Here is a 15,783-nt window from a genome sequence, read left to right as displayed (position 1 = left end):
CTGGGCCCTCGGTGCGGCCTCGGGGCGTCCTGACCCCTGTCCCCGGGGCCGCGCCCCTCCTCCAGGCAGGGGAGCCCGGGGTCATTTCCTCTAGGCTGCATCTGTGAGGTGGGGTCTGTTCCCTGGCTGGAGGCCTGCGGGGCCACCGGCCTGACCCCCGCCCCCGTCCGTCCCTCTGTCTCGGCGCTCCCTGGCGGCAGCAGCGCTCAGCCCCGGCCGCCTCGCGGAGGGACGCCGGTCCGGTTGCTAGTCCTTCCTATACCCGGGTCTGGTCGCCTCTCAGGGGAGGGGCCTGCCTCAAGGTCATGTCCGGCTGTCTGCCCGCGGGTGGACTGAGCCCCGATCCCCAGTGCCACCTGCCCCATGGGGTAGGGGAAGCCAGGTGGGGGTTAATGCCAGGCAGCTGCCTAGAAGCCCTGGTGGACCAGAGTATAAACACTGTGGGATTCTGGCCAGTCTGACCGCCTTTCCTGAAACTGGATTCCTTAAGGGAATCCTTGAAGTGGCCACAAGCCCGGACTAGATGCTTAGACAAGGCTAATGGATGCTTTCTGGCGTGGGCCTCAGTTTACAGACTAGGGTGTCTTACAGCGTGTCTTTTTAATCTGTGCTTTGCGTTCTTCCTCCAGGGTAAGTAGGGTAGGGCCTGATTTTTTGAACCAAGTGACAGTGGTTTCCTTTTATTTGGAGAGCATTTGGAGTTGGCACTTAGGGAGAGTTGGCATTTAGGGCTGGAATTAATGGCAATAACAACAAAAATAAAGAGTACTCCAACTTTGTCTCCTTGCCCAAATGTATTTGGAGCTCAAATAGTAAGACTAGACAAGTCAGTTTCACTTTTTGTTTTCACAGATTTACCTGTACAAAATTCCAATAGAGAAATGTTAGATTGCTGAACTTTTTTTTTTTTTTTTTTTTTTTTGTGGGTACTAGAGTTGAACCAGGGGCACTCAACCACTGAGCCACATCCCCAGCCATTTTTATTTTTTATTTTGACACAGGGTCTTACTAAGTTGCTGAGGGCCTTATTAAGTTGCTGAAGCTGGCTTTGAACTTGTGTGCTCCTGCCTCAGTCTTCGAAGCCTCTGGGATTACAGGCATGTGCCACTGTATTCCACCTGCTGAACATTTTGTACTTTTAAAAATTTGTTCTTGGGGCTGGGATTATGGCTCAGCGGTAGAGCGTTCGCCTTGTTAGTGCGAGACCCTGGTTTCCATCCTCAGCACCACATAAAAATAAATAAGTGAAATAAAGTTATTGTGTCTAACTACAACTAAAAAATAAATATTTAAAAAAATTTGTTCTTGTAGACTTTTTCGCTCTTAAGATGGCCTGCATTCTCCCTTGAATGTGTTTCTGCTTTTCTATAAACTTTTCAATAAATTGCTGTGTGCCTCTTAACAAAATAAAAACAAAAAATTTGTTCTTGTAATTTCTTCTTTAATACCCAATAATTCCTAGCAGATTGCTAGTTGAACGTAACTGTAACCTTAAAAAGTAACTTTGGAAAGAAATTAGGTAATTGTTTTACCAAATGTTTTTTAAAAAACTTACTATTGAGGACTGGGGTTGTGGCTCAGCAGTAGAGTGCTTTTCTGGCATGTTTGAGTCCCTGGGTTCAATCCTCAGCACCACATATAAATAAACAAAGTAAAACATCCATTGGCAACTAAAAAATATTAAAAAAAGAGTTAAAAAAAACCCCAACTTATTGTTGACAAACAAAAGTCAGTCTTACTGGGAGTTAAGGGAGTTAAAACTCTTAGGAGGGCTTGTTCTGGTGGATGTCAGCCTTTCCCTTGGGGTGAGTGTATCTTCTGGCCCTAGGATGAATCACTAGGGGTGGGGCACAGTGCTTGGAAAGAATCCTGAAAGTAGGCTGGCTCCAAGAGGGATGCATGCTGTAGAGAATCTGGAGTGTGACAAGATGGCTGATGACAGCCTGGGGAGTTCAGAGCAAGATTTGCAGCCCATGGTTGTAGATGGGATCTGTGAACTGAGCGATCTGAGAACCCATTTAAACTTTTGTGTCTCAGTCCTCCTGTTAACTTTTTGTATTAAAATCAAGTATATTTGTAATGCTGATAAATACCAGTAATATGCAGTATTACTTCAGTACTGAATCTGGGTACTGTAGCTGCAACCAGAGGATTTCTGGTGTTTGTCATTATTGACTAAGATAATCCATTGGGTCAGCAGCATCTGGTGCCCAGGTACCAGTCAAGCAGTCACAGTGCATTTAAGATTAGTGATAAAGCACTGTCTAATCTCTCCTATTTATATGATTTTTATGAATGATCCTCAAGAATATGTGAGCACAATTTAATTATGGTAGCTTTAACGAGGATCTTTGCAGAATATGAATTTCATTTATACAATCTCCCAGGGCATTTTTCCTTAATCTGGATTAGGGTTTCTCAGCATTGGCTCTGTTGACATTTGGGCTGAATAATTCTTGCTGTGAGGGGTGTTTTTGTGATTGTAGGATGTTTAGCAGCTTTTGTGGTCTCTATCATAGAGACTGGTAGCAGGCTCTGAAGGCATGATAATCAGATATGTCCTCAAGCTTGACATGATGATGCATGCCTGTAATCCTAACTACCTTGGGAGGCTGAGGAAGGAGGATTGCAAATTTGAGTCCAGCCTTGGCTTTTTTTGCAAAGCCCTAAGCAACTTTGCAAGACCCTGTCTCAAAGTTAAAAAAAAAAAAACAAAAAAACCCCCCCCAAAAAAACAAGAAGGGATCTAGCTAGTGGTAAAGCACCCCTGGGTTCAGTTCCCAATAATGAACAAATGAAAAGTCCCTCACATCTTAAGATATTGCCAGATCCCAGCCATATGAGAACCTCTGATTAGGGCAATCTAATTAATCTCAAGGTGGCTCCTCCAAAAGCCAGCAGGTCACTGAGCAGTTACATTGCAAAGATACACAGCTTTGAATTGTGGAAAGTTTAAGTAAATTTTCAAGAATGGCTGTCCTTGTGGCTGCATGAGAATGGAACTGGGCTGGCATGACCGCCTGTGCCTGACAGGGAACCTTAGAGCTTTCCCACCTGGTCCCCATAACTTTGAGCTGTGCTTTGCATTCATGCACATTCAGGGAGGTCAAATAAGGAATCAGCTTAGAAAATCATCCATTTTTTTTTCCTTTGTTGATTTCCTTTTTTTTTTTTTTTCTTTCACAGATTCTTCCGTAACCATGAGAGAAAGAGAAAGTATGATCCATGATTTTTAAGCACTTTTTCCTGAGGACATAGTCATGTTGGAAGGTCTCGTAGCCTGGGTTCTCAATACCTATTTGGGGAAATATGTCAATAACCTGAACACTGATCAGCTCTCAGTTGCGCTTCTCAAAGGTGAGTACTGTGTTTTTTTGTTTGGTAAAGTATGGCTTTGCAGATGGCATTTCTGTATATATATGTTTCCCCCCCCCCCCCATATATATAGTATTGAGGATAATAAAACCTAATGCTCACATGGCTTTGTACTAAATATGTGTAAAAGAGAATGCATTCTCCCATGTGATTGATGACTATTATGGGGTAACTTAAGTATGCTGTGTTGATGCAGTTTTAGGGCATTTTTTGTGGGGAGGGGGTAATGGGGATTGAACTCAGGAGCACTTGACTACTGAGCCACATCCCCAGCCCTATCTTATATTTTATTTAGAGACAGGGTCTCAGTGAGTTGCTTAGCATCTTTCTTTAGCCAAGGCTGGCTTTGAACTCGTGATCCTCCTACCTCAGTCCCCCAAGCTGCTGGGATTACGGGCGTGCACCCCAATTAGGGTTTAGGGTTTCATTAAAATTTTTAAAAGACAAACTATACTACTAGTGACTGAGCTTCACTCTGTTATATTTTTAGCTTTGTGAGGCTACAAGTAGTGATAGTGGCATTGATTTTGGCTTTAAGTACAGTTTTGTCACTTCTAAGCTAAATGAACAATAACTAATATTGAAATAGCTAATAATGAAATTCTGTGCCTTAGTTTCTTGAGAAAAGAAGATGATATACCTCCACAAGGTTGCTCTAAGGATCAGTGAAGTAAGATTGAAATATTTTGGCCTCCTGCCATGTAGCAGACACCTACTAGAAGTGTCAGAATATGCTACTGTGAGACTCGCCTTGCTTAGTAGCCTGGCACCTAAAGCTTGAGGCATTTTAGTCTTTACTGGCCTATATTAGTAAATGCAGTCTTGTCATTTGGTGTGGGGAATTAGAAAGCAGCATTTCCCTCTTTTTTCATTGTTTTAATTTAAATTCTCTTTGCCCAACTTGAGATGGAACCCTTTAATATACGTAGAGAAAGAAGGTAAAGTCAGTCTGCAAGGATGCAGAATCAGAGAAGGTGGAAAGGTCTTAAACAGCAATGGAGACCCAGCTTCCTGGGGGTTTGTTTTGGCCAGTGGACGAGGACAGGTTAGTAGAGATAGCAGAGACAGGTCTTTGCAGAGTCTGAGAGGATATCAATGCTTCCGCTGTTCCAAAAAAGTGTTGCTTTCCAAGAATTGTTATTATTATTTTTGGTATTAGGCACTAATCTCAGGTTTGCTTTACCACTGAGTTATATCCCAGTCCTTTTTAAAATTTTTATTTTGAGACAGGGTCTTGCTAAATTGCTGGGGCCTCATTGAGTTGCTAAGGCTGGCCTTGAACTTGGGGTCCTCCTGCCTCAGCTTCCTGAGTGGCTGGGAAATTACAGATGTGTTCCATCATGCCTGACACTTTCCAAGAATTTCTGATCCTTTTAGTCCAAGCAAATGATGTGGCAGAAGACTGTGGGAGCTATCACATTTGTTCCTCCCCACATCTCTTCTTCATTGGAAACAGAAGTGGATTTCTCCCTGTTCTCCTGTCCTTAGAAGGAAGCTGCCAAGAGGAAAGTGAGGATGATTTAAAGGGCAGTATAGTGTCAGGTGCAGTGTCAGGTACACCTCTTGGGTCACTTACTGAAGTTTGCGAAACACTGTGAAGCTAACTAAGTTGTATGAGGTACAGGTAAGAGACCTAGAAAGAGAACTGCAGACCAATAAAAGAGCTGATTTTCTCGGGGCTAGGGTGTGGCTCAGAGGAATAGCGCTCGCCTAGCATATGTGAGCCACTGGGTTTGATCCTCAGCACCACATAAATATAAAATAAAGATATTGTGTCCACCTATAACTAAAAAAATAAATATTAAAAAAAAAAGAGCTGGTTTTCTTGAGGGATGTGGTAAGAGTGTTTTTGCTGAAGGAATTAACAACTAGAAGCTTAAACGGGGTCTGATTTGTCCCACCCAGAATCAATGTTCAGGACAGATTAGTAATCTTGGCATCTTTAGATAGAACATATCTGTATGCATGGTTCTGGTACCTTAAGCTGCTTTTCTATTCTTATTTCCTTTTTTAAAAATACTATTCTTGGGGCTGGAGTTGTAGCTCAGTGGTAGAACACTTGCCTAGCATGTGTGAGGCACTGGGTTTGATTCTCAGTATTGCATTTAAATAAATAAATAAATAAAATATCCATCAACAACTAATAAAATATTTAAGTTAGCCAATCCCAAATGCCAAATGTTTTCTTTGATATGAGGAGGGTGATTCATAGTGGGGTAGGGAGGGGGAGTGTGGGAGGAATAGATGAACTCTAGATAGGGCAGAGGGGTTGGAGGGGAAGGTAGGGGGCATGAGGTTAGAAATGATGGTGGAACATGATGATCATTATTATCCAAAGTACATGTATGAAGACACAAATTGGTGTGAATATACTTTGTATACAACCAGAGATATAAAAAATTGTGCTCTATATGTGCAATAACAATTATAATGCATTCCACTGTCATATATAAATAAAGAAATATATATTAAAAAATATTATTCTTGGGCTGGGGGTCTAGTTTGGTGGTGGAGTGCTTACCTACTGTGCATGAGGCCCTTGGTTCTGTCCTAAGAACCACTGAAGGACATATGGAGACAGCCCTTGTATTAAGAGGTCATTCATGGGGCTGAGACTGGAGCTCAGTGGTAGAGCACTTGCCTAGCATGTGTGAGGCACTGAGTTCAATGCTTGGCACCACATAAAAATGAATAAATAAAATAAAGGTATAAGAAAATATTGTATCTGTTTAAAAAAAAAAAAAAGAGTTCCCTTGTTCACTCATTCATCAGACATTAAGTGAGCACCTGCCATGGGCAAGGCTCTGGGCTGTGGACTGATATGAAAAAGGGGATCCTGAGAGCTCAGGCTCAGGCTCCAAACTTTGGTTTCACCCATGTACAAGCTGTCTCTGACTGTGAGCAGGGTCCAGAGGCCCCTCTTCCCCCACTCCCCTGCCACCTGAGGTCAGGCAGATCTCTATGAACTCTGGTGGTACCACTTCCAGATCTGAGATTTCTAAGCAAATTGCTTGTCCTTTAAGCCTCATTTTTCTCACCTCAAAAATTGGAAAACTAATTTAGGTTGAACATCTGTAATCTGAAATGTTCCAAAATTCAAAATGCTGTGAAATCTAGAACATTTTTAGTGCTGATATGATGCTCAAAAAGTTTCTGATTTCAGAGCATTTTGGAGTAAAGTCTCTGCAAATATTCCAGAATCCAAAAGACTCTGAAATCTGAAACACTTCTGGTCTGAGCATTATGGGTAAGGGATATTCAATTCACAGTATTTCCTTGCATTATTACGAAGATTAAATAAGATGATGCAAGGGCTTGAGGTGTAGCTCAGTGGTAGAGTGCTTGCCTAGTATGCGTGAAGCACTGGTTCCATCCCCAGCACTGCAGGGGGAGAAAAATGAGAGAGATAATGTGAATGAAGTGCTTGGCATGTAGTATGATCTCACTCGCTTATAGGTGCTATTATGATGATGCTCCCCCTCCACCTCTGTAGTCCTTGTTCTCAGAGAGGTGCTAGCCTGGTGTGGAGGAAGATCATACAGCACTGCAGGGCGGTCTGTGTTCACTGTCTTACTAGAGGTGGAGGCACACCACAGTGGAGCTGAGCAGGGGTGCTTTTCATGCAGTCTGTAGGACTGTGGATTAGCTTTTGGGTGGACTTAATAGTATTTTGATGGGTGGCCATGGGTAGTCACCTCTCTCCAGCTAGAGTGAAGCCTGTGAGCAAGGGCTGAAAACTTCCAGGAAGAGTCTGCCAGCGTCAGGGGAGGGGTCTGAACTTTGGTCTGTGGGCATATCTTCAAATTGGTAACCCTCAACTTCAATTTCCTCTTTTTTTTTCTTTTTCTTTTTATAAGCTCTGGGCCTCTGACTGACCCTTTAAATAATTGGGAACAAAGGAAAGCAATCCAGGAATCAATAGAGATTGCTGAAAAATGTCCAACCTCTAAATTCATCCCAGTTTCAGGGAATAGATTTCTTGCTAATCTGATTTTGAGATTTTGTGTGTGTGTGTGTGTGCGCGCGCGCGCGCGCGGGGCATTGAACCCAGGGCTTTGAGCATGCTAAGCAAGCATGAGGAATTTTGGGATAAGACATCCATCATCCATGAACATGCCTGTAAATTGTCTGCCTGGAAATAAGTGAACAGCTTTATAATTTTTTTTTTTTTTTTGGTATCAGGGATTGAACCCAGGGGTGCTAAACCACCGAGCCACATCCCCAGTTCTTTTTATTATTTTTATTTTGAGGCAGGGTCTTGCTAAGTTGCTGAAGCTGGCCTTGAACTTGTGGTGGTCCTGCCTCAGTTGCTGAGATTACAGGCGGCACTGCTGTGATCTCCTTACCTGTTTTTGAAAGTACAGATCTCAGACAGATTTGAGTGGCTCAGAAATTGTCTTGTATTGTTCAGTTTTGTAAAATCATGGCTCCTTCCCCAGAGGTTTGGGGCTGAGGATCCTACTTTCTCTCCTTATGTTCCTGGTGGCCAGCACAGGGCCAAGTACAGAGTAGGGCTCAGTATGTGTGAATGAACGGAAGGCTCCCATGGCTGGGAGAGTGTGTTAGTTGGCTTTCTGTTACTGTGATGAAATACCTGAGCTAATCAACTTAAAAGAAGGAGAGGTTTATTTGGCTCACGGTTTCAGAGGTTTCAGTCCATGGTTGCTTGGCCCTATTGCCTCTGGGCCTGTGGCCAGGTCGCAGGAGCACCCTTTGGTGGGGAGTACTGTTTACCTCATGGCAGCTGGAAAAAAAAAACAGGAAGGGGTCCGGCACCAATATTCCCTCAAGGTCATGCCCCCAATGACTTAACTTCTAGTTAGGGCCCGCCACTTAAGGTTCCATCACCTTCCAATTGCACCAGTGGCCGGGGACCAAGCCTTTAGCACATGGGCCTTTGGAGGACATTCTGCTTTCTGGTCTGTGAACTTCTGGGTTTAAGCCATCATGAAGCAGGGACTGAGGAGGCCCTTCAGTGGTTCCTGGTCTTCCTTTGCTTTCTGGCCAAGTGCCCATCCACCTGCAGGTGGTGGTGCAGAGGGTGAGCTCACGGAAGAGGCCTTTCCAGAAGACAGTGAGGACTTCCTTTGATGACCAGTTTCATTGAGCTAATCCATGAGCTTGTGAACATTTTGTGCACTGCGCTTATTTTGGGGGAGAGGGACGAAGGTGGGGACAGCTTGTTAAGATGGCAGATTTCTGGGGCTGGGGCTCAGTGGTATAGTGCACACCTAGCACGTGTGAAGCCCTGGGTTCGATCCTCAGCACCACATATAAATGAATTAATTAAATAAAGATTAAAAAAAAAAGGCAGATTCCTGTGTTTCAGTCTCACAGGTTCTGATCTGGTAGGTGTGGGGATGGGGCCCAGGAGCCTACCTTTTATCCTAGGGAGTTGGATATTGATGGTCCTGTGGGAAGTATTAGCCTAAGTTGGGGTCTGCACATAGGCCAGCGGGCCAGATCTGACCTGCTGGCTCAGGATGGCTTTGATGTTTTTTAAGCCTTGTTGAAAAAATAAATAAACAAAACTGGGTACAGTATGTGTGCTGTAGTCCCAGCTATGGGGAGACTGAGGCAGGAAGATGGCTTAAGACTAAGAATTTAAGGCCATCCTGGACAATAATAGTGAGACCCTCGCCCCCACAACAACAGAAAACCAATACATAAGTAAAAGGAGAATATGTAACGTATAGAAAGCCTAAGCTATTTACTGTCTGGCCTGTTATGGAAGAAGTTAGAGCTTTGCCTGAACTCTCCAAGGCTGTTAAGCCTCTAGCTGTCATGTACATGTCAGAATGGGTGATCAGGAAATTTGTATTACAGTAAAACATATGGGTAGCTGGTAGCATGGCCCTGTTCTAGGTGTAAAACTTTCCCTTTAACCTTCAGTGCTTTGCACATAGTAGGCACCTAGTATTTTTGTTGGATGAATGGTTTATGTTTCTACTTTCAGGTGCTGTTGAATTAGAAAACCTGCCCTTAAAGAAGGATGCCTTGAAAGAACTGGAATTGCCCTTTGAAGTCAAAGCTGGTATGTGGAAGTAAAGAGAGGGAGCAAGTTTTGGATCTCAGATTATTTGGAAATGAAAACTAAGAGCCTTGGAGTTTGTCTATTTGAGGAAAAGGAAGGATAGGAAGTGTGAGTTGAACTCAGTCTTGGAGCCTGGTCTCTGAGCCACTGTGTCAGCATTTCCTGGGGCTGGCAGTGGGGAGATCAGGTGATCCCCAGGCCCACAGAGTCAGAATAGCCCACATGTCTAATAAGCACCCCAAGTGGTTCTGATGTTTACTAAGGTGTGAGAACCTCTGTTCCAGATACAGAGGGTTCTTACAGAGGATTCATGATAGATGTTACTGAGAGGTTTTTGAATAAGAGGTGGGCTCTGGAATACTATGCTTAAATTTAATTTTGTATTTGCCATTTTTGGCTTTGTAACCTGGGACATATAAAATTGTATAAAAGTCATCATAAATATTGAAGATAAGGTAATAGGGTTGGGAGGTAGTTTAGTAGTAGAGCATGTGCAAGGCTCTGGGTTCATCCCCAGAACTCTAAAAAAGAAAGGAAGAAGAAAAATGTCAATGTCAAGGCCATTCTCTTATCTTAATCTGACAGGTAGCTTCTTCTTGAGTTCTGTATCTCAGAGGGTAATGATCACACTGATACTGTTTGCTGCTTTCAGAGGCACAGTTGTAGGTGGGCTGTGGGGTCCTCGAGAGAGCCTCTAGTACATGCAGAGGCTCTGTGATTCTTGCAGCCAGGGCTCTGGACTTAAAGAAAGCTTATATTCTGAGAGACTTGGCTAGAAATGGAAGGACTTGGGAAACAAGTATCACGAGTTTGTCAGGCCATTTAACTTTCTCTTCAGCTGTGGTTCTCAGAGTTCTTTATTACAGTGGCCATACAGGGCTGGCTATCTGTGTTTCAGTTAGTGATGGCTCTGTCAAGGTTGGAAAGAGTGTAGGTCTGATAACTTCCAAGGAGTAGTTGTCAACCAACTGGTTCTTAATTAACAAGAAATGAGTTTTGTGTCCAGGGCTTATGTGTGTGCAGTGGTAAGAGACACCCCAAGAAAGTTTAAAGGGGGTCCAGCTAGGGAGAGTTTCCAGAGGAGGGAGGCTGCCTTTGGTGTGGTGTCTCGCTGAGCTTTTTCCAGCTTGCTGCATTTTGCCTGGCTGTCACAGAGCTCAACTTGTTTCACATGTGGAAGAATCTGCTGCATAATTTTTTAAATTAAAAAATAAATGGCGAAAGTAATCATGCCCTGTAAAGGGAACTAGAAAAAGTCTGAGAAATGGCAAGAATTAAAATTGTGCACAGGCATTTAATGAGTCTTTCCTTCTGCTCCCAGGCTTCATTGGAAAAGTGACTCTTCAGATCCCCTTTTACCGCCCACATGTGGACCCCTGGGTGATCTCTATCTCCAGCCTCCACTTAATTGGAGCCCCTGAGAAAATCCAGGACTTCAACGATGAAAAGGAGAAGCTGTTGGAAAGGGAACGCAAGAAAGCGCTCCTTCAAGCCCTGGAGGAGAAGTGGAAGGCAAGGCAGAGAGTGCTTTGGCTGCAGGGACATTTGTGGGGACACTCCCGAGATGAGCAAGCACTAGACTCTACTAACACTGGTTCTTTCCCTTGCAGAATGAGCGCCAGCAGAAAGGGGAATCCTACTGGTATTCAGTTACTGCCTCAGTTGTTACGAGAATTGTGGAGAACATCGAAGTAAGTCACATTGACTTTTTATAAGAGTAAACATGAAAGGGATCTCTCAGGCTTAAATGTGTTTCACTTCTTGGTTGCTTGTTTCTTGTGGGTTTTACCAATGCAGGGTGTGTGGAGGGTTGGCTGCTCAGGTGTGCCCGTTTGCAGGCTGGGCCAAAAGGAAAACCTGAAAAGCAGGCCTGTGCTGTGTGCCAGACGTGGGCTTTTCTTCTTCAGCTGCTGCGAGTAGGAGTTCTCATTTAACTTCCATTTCCCTTACTGCACTTTCTTTTTGAGTGTTGAATCCCACTTGCTAAAGAATGCATATCCTCAGAAGCCAGGCTGCTGATGCCTTGATGATTCTGTGGTTTCAGGGCAAATCACACTCTGATCTCAAGTTCCTTCATCTGTGAAATGAGAGAGCTTGATACCTGGTGTCTAGTAGATTATATAGCAAATTGTGAGCGGCCCATGAAGGTAGTTAACCTCTCATGCATCTACCTGATGGCAGTTTGATGAGTTACAGTGCTAGGGTGATTGGTCATGTTTTCTACTATAGTTACATTTTTTTTTTTTTTTTTAAAGAGAGGGCGGGGGGAGAGAGAGAGAGAGAGAGAGAGAGAGAATTTTTTTTTTTTTAATATTTATTTTATAGTTTTCGGCGGACACAACATCTTTGTTTGTATGTGGTGCTGAGGATCGAACCCGGGCTGCATGCATGCCAGGCGAGCGCGCTACTGCTTGAGCCACATCCCCAGCCCTATAGTTACAGTTTTGTTTTGTCTTCAAAACTAAATCAGGGTCCTTGCTGATTTTCGTGAATATCATGAAAGTTAGCCCATACTTATGACCACCAGGGTTTTCTTGAAATGCCAAGGCGACCCAAGCCAAATGTCATGCTCCCCCCAAAAAACAGAGTCTGGGTAGTTGGTTTCCTAACTTTCCTACTTTGACAAAAAGATTGGTACGCTTGAAGTGACTACTTTGAATTCTGTTTCAGGCAGTTATTTAATATTTATTTTAGCTGTCATTGATTTTTTTTTTTTTTTTGGTACCAGGGATTGAACTCAGGGGCAGTTAACCACTGACTCATATCCCCAGCCCTTTTTTGTATTTTATTTAGAGACAGGGTCTCATTGAGTTGCTTAGGGCTTCTCTAAGTTGCTGAGGCCGACTTTGAACTCGTGATCCTCCTGTCTCACCTTTCCGAGCCACTGGGATTATAGGTGTGTGCCACTTCGCCTGGCTTGTCATTGATTTTTAAAAACTGAATACTTGTTATTTTTGTTTTAGTTTAATTTTAATAACAGCTTTATTTAGATATCGTTCATACACCAGAAAATGGTTTAGTTTTTTTAGAATATTTACGGTGTGCATTGATCACTGCTATGTAGTTTTAGAACATTTTCATGATCCCCAGAGAGTCTCACGTTGAATTGGTACTCCTTACCAGTTCCTTTCTGCTTTCCTTAGCAACCACTAATCTACTTTCTCTATGGAGTTGCCTCTTGCGGACATTTCATATAAAGAATTTCAAGTCATATTGAGTTGATAAATTTATGAGTCTTTGTAGGGGAATGACAGGGAATGTGAGTGGTGGGAACAGGAGGTAAGGGAATAATTCTATAAACTGGGCCCCCTCTGCTGACCCCCACATACTTTAAAAACTTTTTTTATAGCCTTTCCTTTAGGTACCTTTTATAACTTACTGGAACCTTTACTTTGTTATGTATTCTATCCCTTTTTATTTTGAAATCACAGTAATGTTTACAACAAAAAATCTTATCTTTGGGCATAAGTTGCTTAGCGCCTCGCTGTTGCTGAGATGGGCTTTGTACTTGTGATCCTACTGCCTTAGACTCCTGAGCTGCTGGGATTACAGGCATGCACCACCGTGCCCAGCTAAAGTGTTTTATTTTTTAAGCTAATCTTTGCCTCTTTTAAAAATATCATTCTACAAATTTCTCATTTCCTGAGTATATCTGAATATCAGTAAACATAACACATTACATCTGAAACTTGAATGAAATAGGCTAAGAAAGCTCTCAATTCCTTTTTGTGGAAAAAGTGGCAAAATGTTTTCATATTCCACATTGTCAACCTTCGAACAGATGTGACTTTCCTTATAACCTTCGAAAAATATATTTAAATTTCATCCCAGTGTAAAGAATGACATAAAATCTTTATCACTTATTGATGGCAGGTTACTTTTATCCAGTTATAAAACATTAAGTGACATAAGTAAATCCCCAACTAAATTTGTTATTTTTATATAAATCTGAAAGAGCTACTGTTACTAACAGTTTCAGTTTGGAGAACACCAGCTTGGTAAAATGCTAAGTTGCTTAGGGCCTCGCTAAGATGCTGAGGCTGGCTTTGAACTCGTGATCTTCCTGCCTCAACCTCCCGGGCCACTGAGATTATAGGCATGTGCCACTGCACCCAACATCAGATGTAATCTTGTCCTCCAATTATACAAATCTTTTAAAATATAAAGCTTAGAACAGCAGCTTAGTGAGACCCTGCCTCTAAATAAAATATAAAAAGGGACTAGGGATGTGGCTCAGTATAAGCATCTCTGGGTTCAACCCCCAGTACCAAAACAAAAACAAAACAACAACAAAAAACCTAGTATACAAAAAAAACAACAGTATAATTAGTGTTATAGTGACATAGCTCTCCTTAACGTTAGCTTAGTTTTAACTTTTAAAGAATCCATAGTATAGGATAACTGTCATCACAGTTGTGCATAGGTTAGCAGCATTGACAAAAATTAAAGAATAGCTTTATCTATTATAAGTTCAGGAAACAGTGTTAATTATCAGAAGCAGGCTCACTATCTGATGTATAAATGTGTCATTGACATAAAACACTTATGTAGTCAAAGCAAATCGATGTAAGCCAGGTTTTTAAATGGTGGTGTGGCCCTTTTTATGTCAGATACATGTATGAAAAAGAGCATTTATTGGTTACCTTGCCTGTATCAGACCTACATAGCTTTCATATTTTTACATAACACTTGGACAAAATTTGGACAAACACATTTAGTTCTCAGATGTATACATATCTTTAGTCTCACAGTTTTAGAGTGTTAATTATAGTGTAATAACCTCAAATAAGGGTTAATTATTTAACTAGAATTATAAAACAATCATTTAAAAGACTTTAAAATGGTATGAACCCTAATTCCTTTAAAGTTTAGTTTCCCTAATAGACCCAAGAAATTATTTTGACAAATAAGAGCAGATCAATGTTTTAAGAAAACCTTTCTGTTTTAACACATAGAGAATTAGATTGTGGTTTTGTATCAGTACACTGAAAATTTGACTTTAGGAAAAACCCTTACATATCTTTAATTAACTGTACTAATTATAGCCAACTTAATCACATACACAAACTCTTTTAAGATTTATCTTCCACAAACCTTGTGTAACTTACTTAGATACTCTGCAACTTCTTTACATCTGTAGTTTTGTCCTCTCTTTTTTGTCTTGGAATTTAAGACGAAAATCTTATTCTAATCTTTTTTCATCTAAAAACATTTTCTTTTCCTTACCAAGTATATTTTTGTACCTATAGCTTTCTTATATCTCTTTCCTAGTTGCTGACTGTTTTTAAGTTTGCATTTTGAAAAAAATCCTTATGAAATTGCTAAATTTAGACAAATTCTCTTTAATTAGATGAAATACATTTTTCCAATTCAAGCACAGATTAAATCCTTTGTATTTTTTGCATATAGAATTACATTGTTAATTAGAATTTTAGCTCTTAGTAACCTTGCTTTTAGTGAAGACCCAGAAACAGTAATCTTAAACTGTTTTTCCATTTATCAACTGTTTGTAAAAACATATGTTGTTTCACAGAATTTAAGAAGGCAAGAATACTTTATTTTATACTTAGCAGTTGATGTTTTAGAATCTTAACTTTGCAAATTAATCAGATATCTCCTCTAATATATAAAGATCAGTCCCATTTATGTTAAATCTAATTTGCCAATTTTTAACTCTTCACCTTAGATTACCCATGAAAGCTAATATTTCAGTCTAGTTAACATTGTAAGCTATTTTCTTCCTGCCAAAGAAAAATGCTAAAAACAATGGATATTTCATTTCACATTTCAAACATTTTTTAACCGACCAATGCTCTATTGATTGCCCAACTCCTAGGGAAATGTATGGATTAGTAATTATAAAGACATCTTTATTTTTATTTTTTCCAATCAATTTAAATTGATCATTTTGTTTATTTGTTACTTGATTTAAAAGGCATCTGGATCCATTTCTTTCTTTCTTTTTGTTTTTTAAATATTTATTTTTTAGGTGTAGATGGACACAACACAATGCCTTTATTTTTATGTGGTGCTGAGAATTGAACCTTGACCCTGCCCGTGCTAGGCAAGCACTCTACCATTGAGCCACAATCCCAGCCCTGGATCCATTTCTTTTAAATTTAATTTTATGAGCTCTCATTTATCTATAAGCCAATTTTGGTACCATGTAAACACTATGTAGACACAATATACAATATGCAGGAGTGCATAAGTACACATAAAAAAGAGGAAATAAAGATTTATTTTATTTTACTTTTTAGTGGTGTTGAGGAATGAAGCCAGGGCCTCATGTATGCTAAGCAAACATTCTGCCATTGAGCTATATCCTGAGCCAAAGTGTTTTTTTTAATATCTTTAGTTTATTTATTTTTATG

At 41.1% G+C, this 15,783-nt stretch overlaps 1 protein-coding gene across 6 annotated transcripts in view; it reads left to right on the top strand.

The window, feature by feature from the left end:
* Nucleotides 1–63: 63 nt before the first annotated feature.
* Vps13d (vacuolar protein sorting 13 homolog D) overlaps nucleotides 64–15,783 on the top strand; it is a 241,475-nt gene continuing 225,755 nt past the window's right edge. For 2 of the 6 annotated variants that reach the window (XM_048783583.1, XM_048783584.1), the window contains exons 1-4: nucleotides 2,698–3,357; nucleotides 9,332–9,409; nucleotides 10,731–10,921; nucleotides 11,020–11,100. In XM_048783583.1, coding sequence (XP_048639540.1) covers nucleotides 3,261–3,357; nucleotides 9,332–9,409; nucleotides 10,731–10,921; nucleotides 11,020–11,100 — 447 coding nt within the window. In that variant the 5' untranslated portion in view covers nucleotides 2,698–3,260. Of the gene's footprint in view, nucleotides 631–2,697; nucleotides 3,358–9,331; nucleotides 9,410–10,730; nucleotides 10,922–11,019; nucleotides 11,101–15,783 lie in introns of those variants that run through there. The other 4 variants (XM_048783582.1, XM_015501361.2, XM_015501362.2 and 1 more) reach the window with 4 other exon arrangements.

This window comes from Marmota marmota, unplaced genomic scaffold (genome assembly GCF_001458135.2).
Source record: "Marmota marmota marmota unplaced genomic scaffold, marMar, whole genome shotgun sequence".
NCBI lineage: Eukaryota > Metazoa > Chordata > Mammalia > Rodentia > Sciuridae > Marmota > Marmota marmota.
The sequence above is the reverse complement of the archived record's forward strand: the minus strand, read 5'-3'. Positions and strand labels throughout refer to the sequence as shown.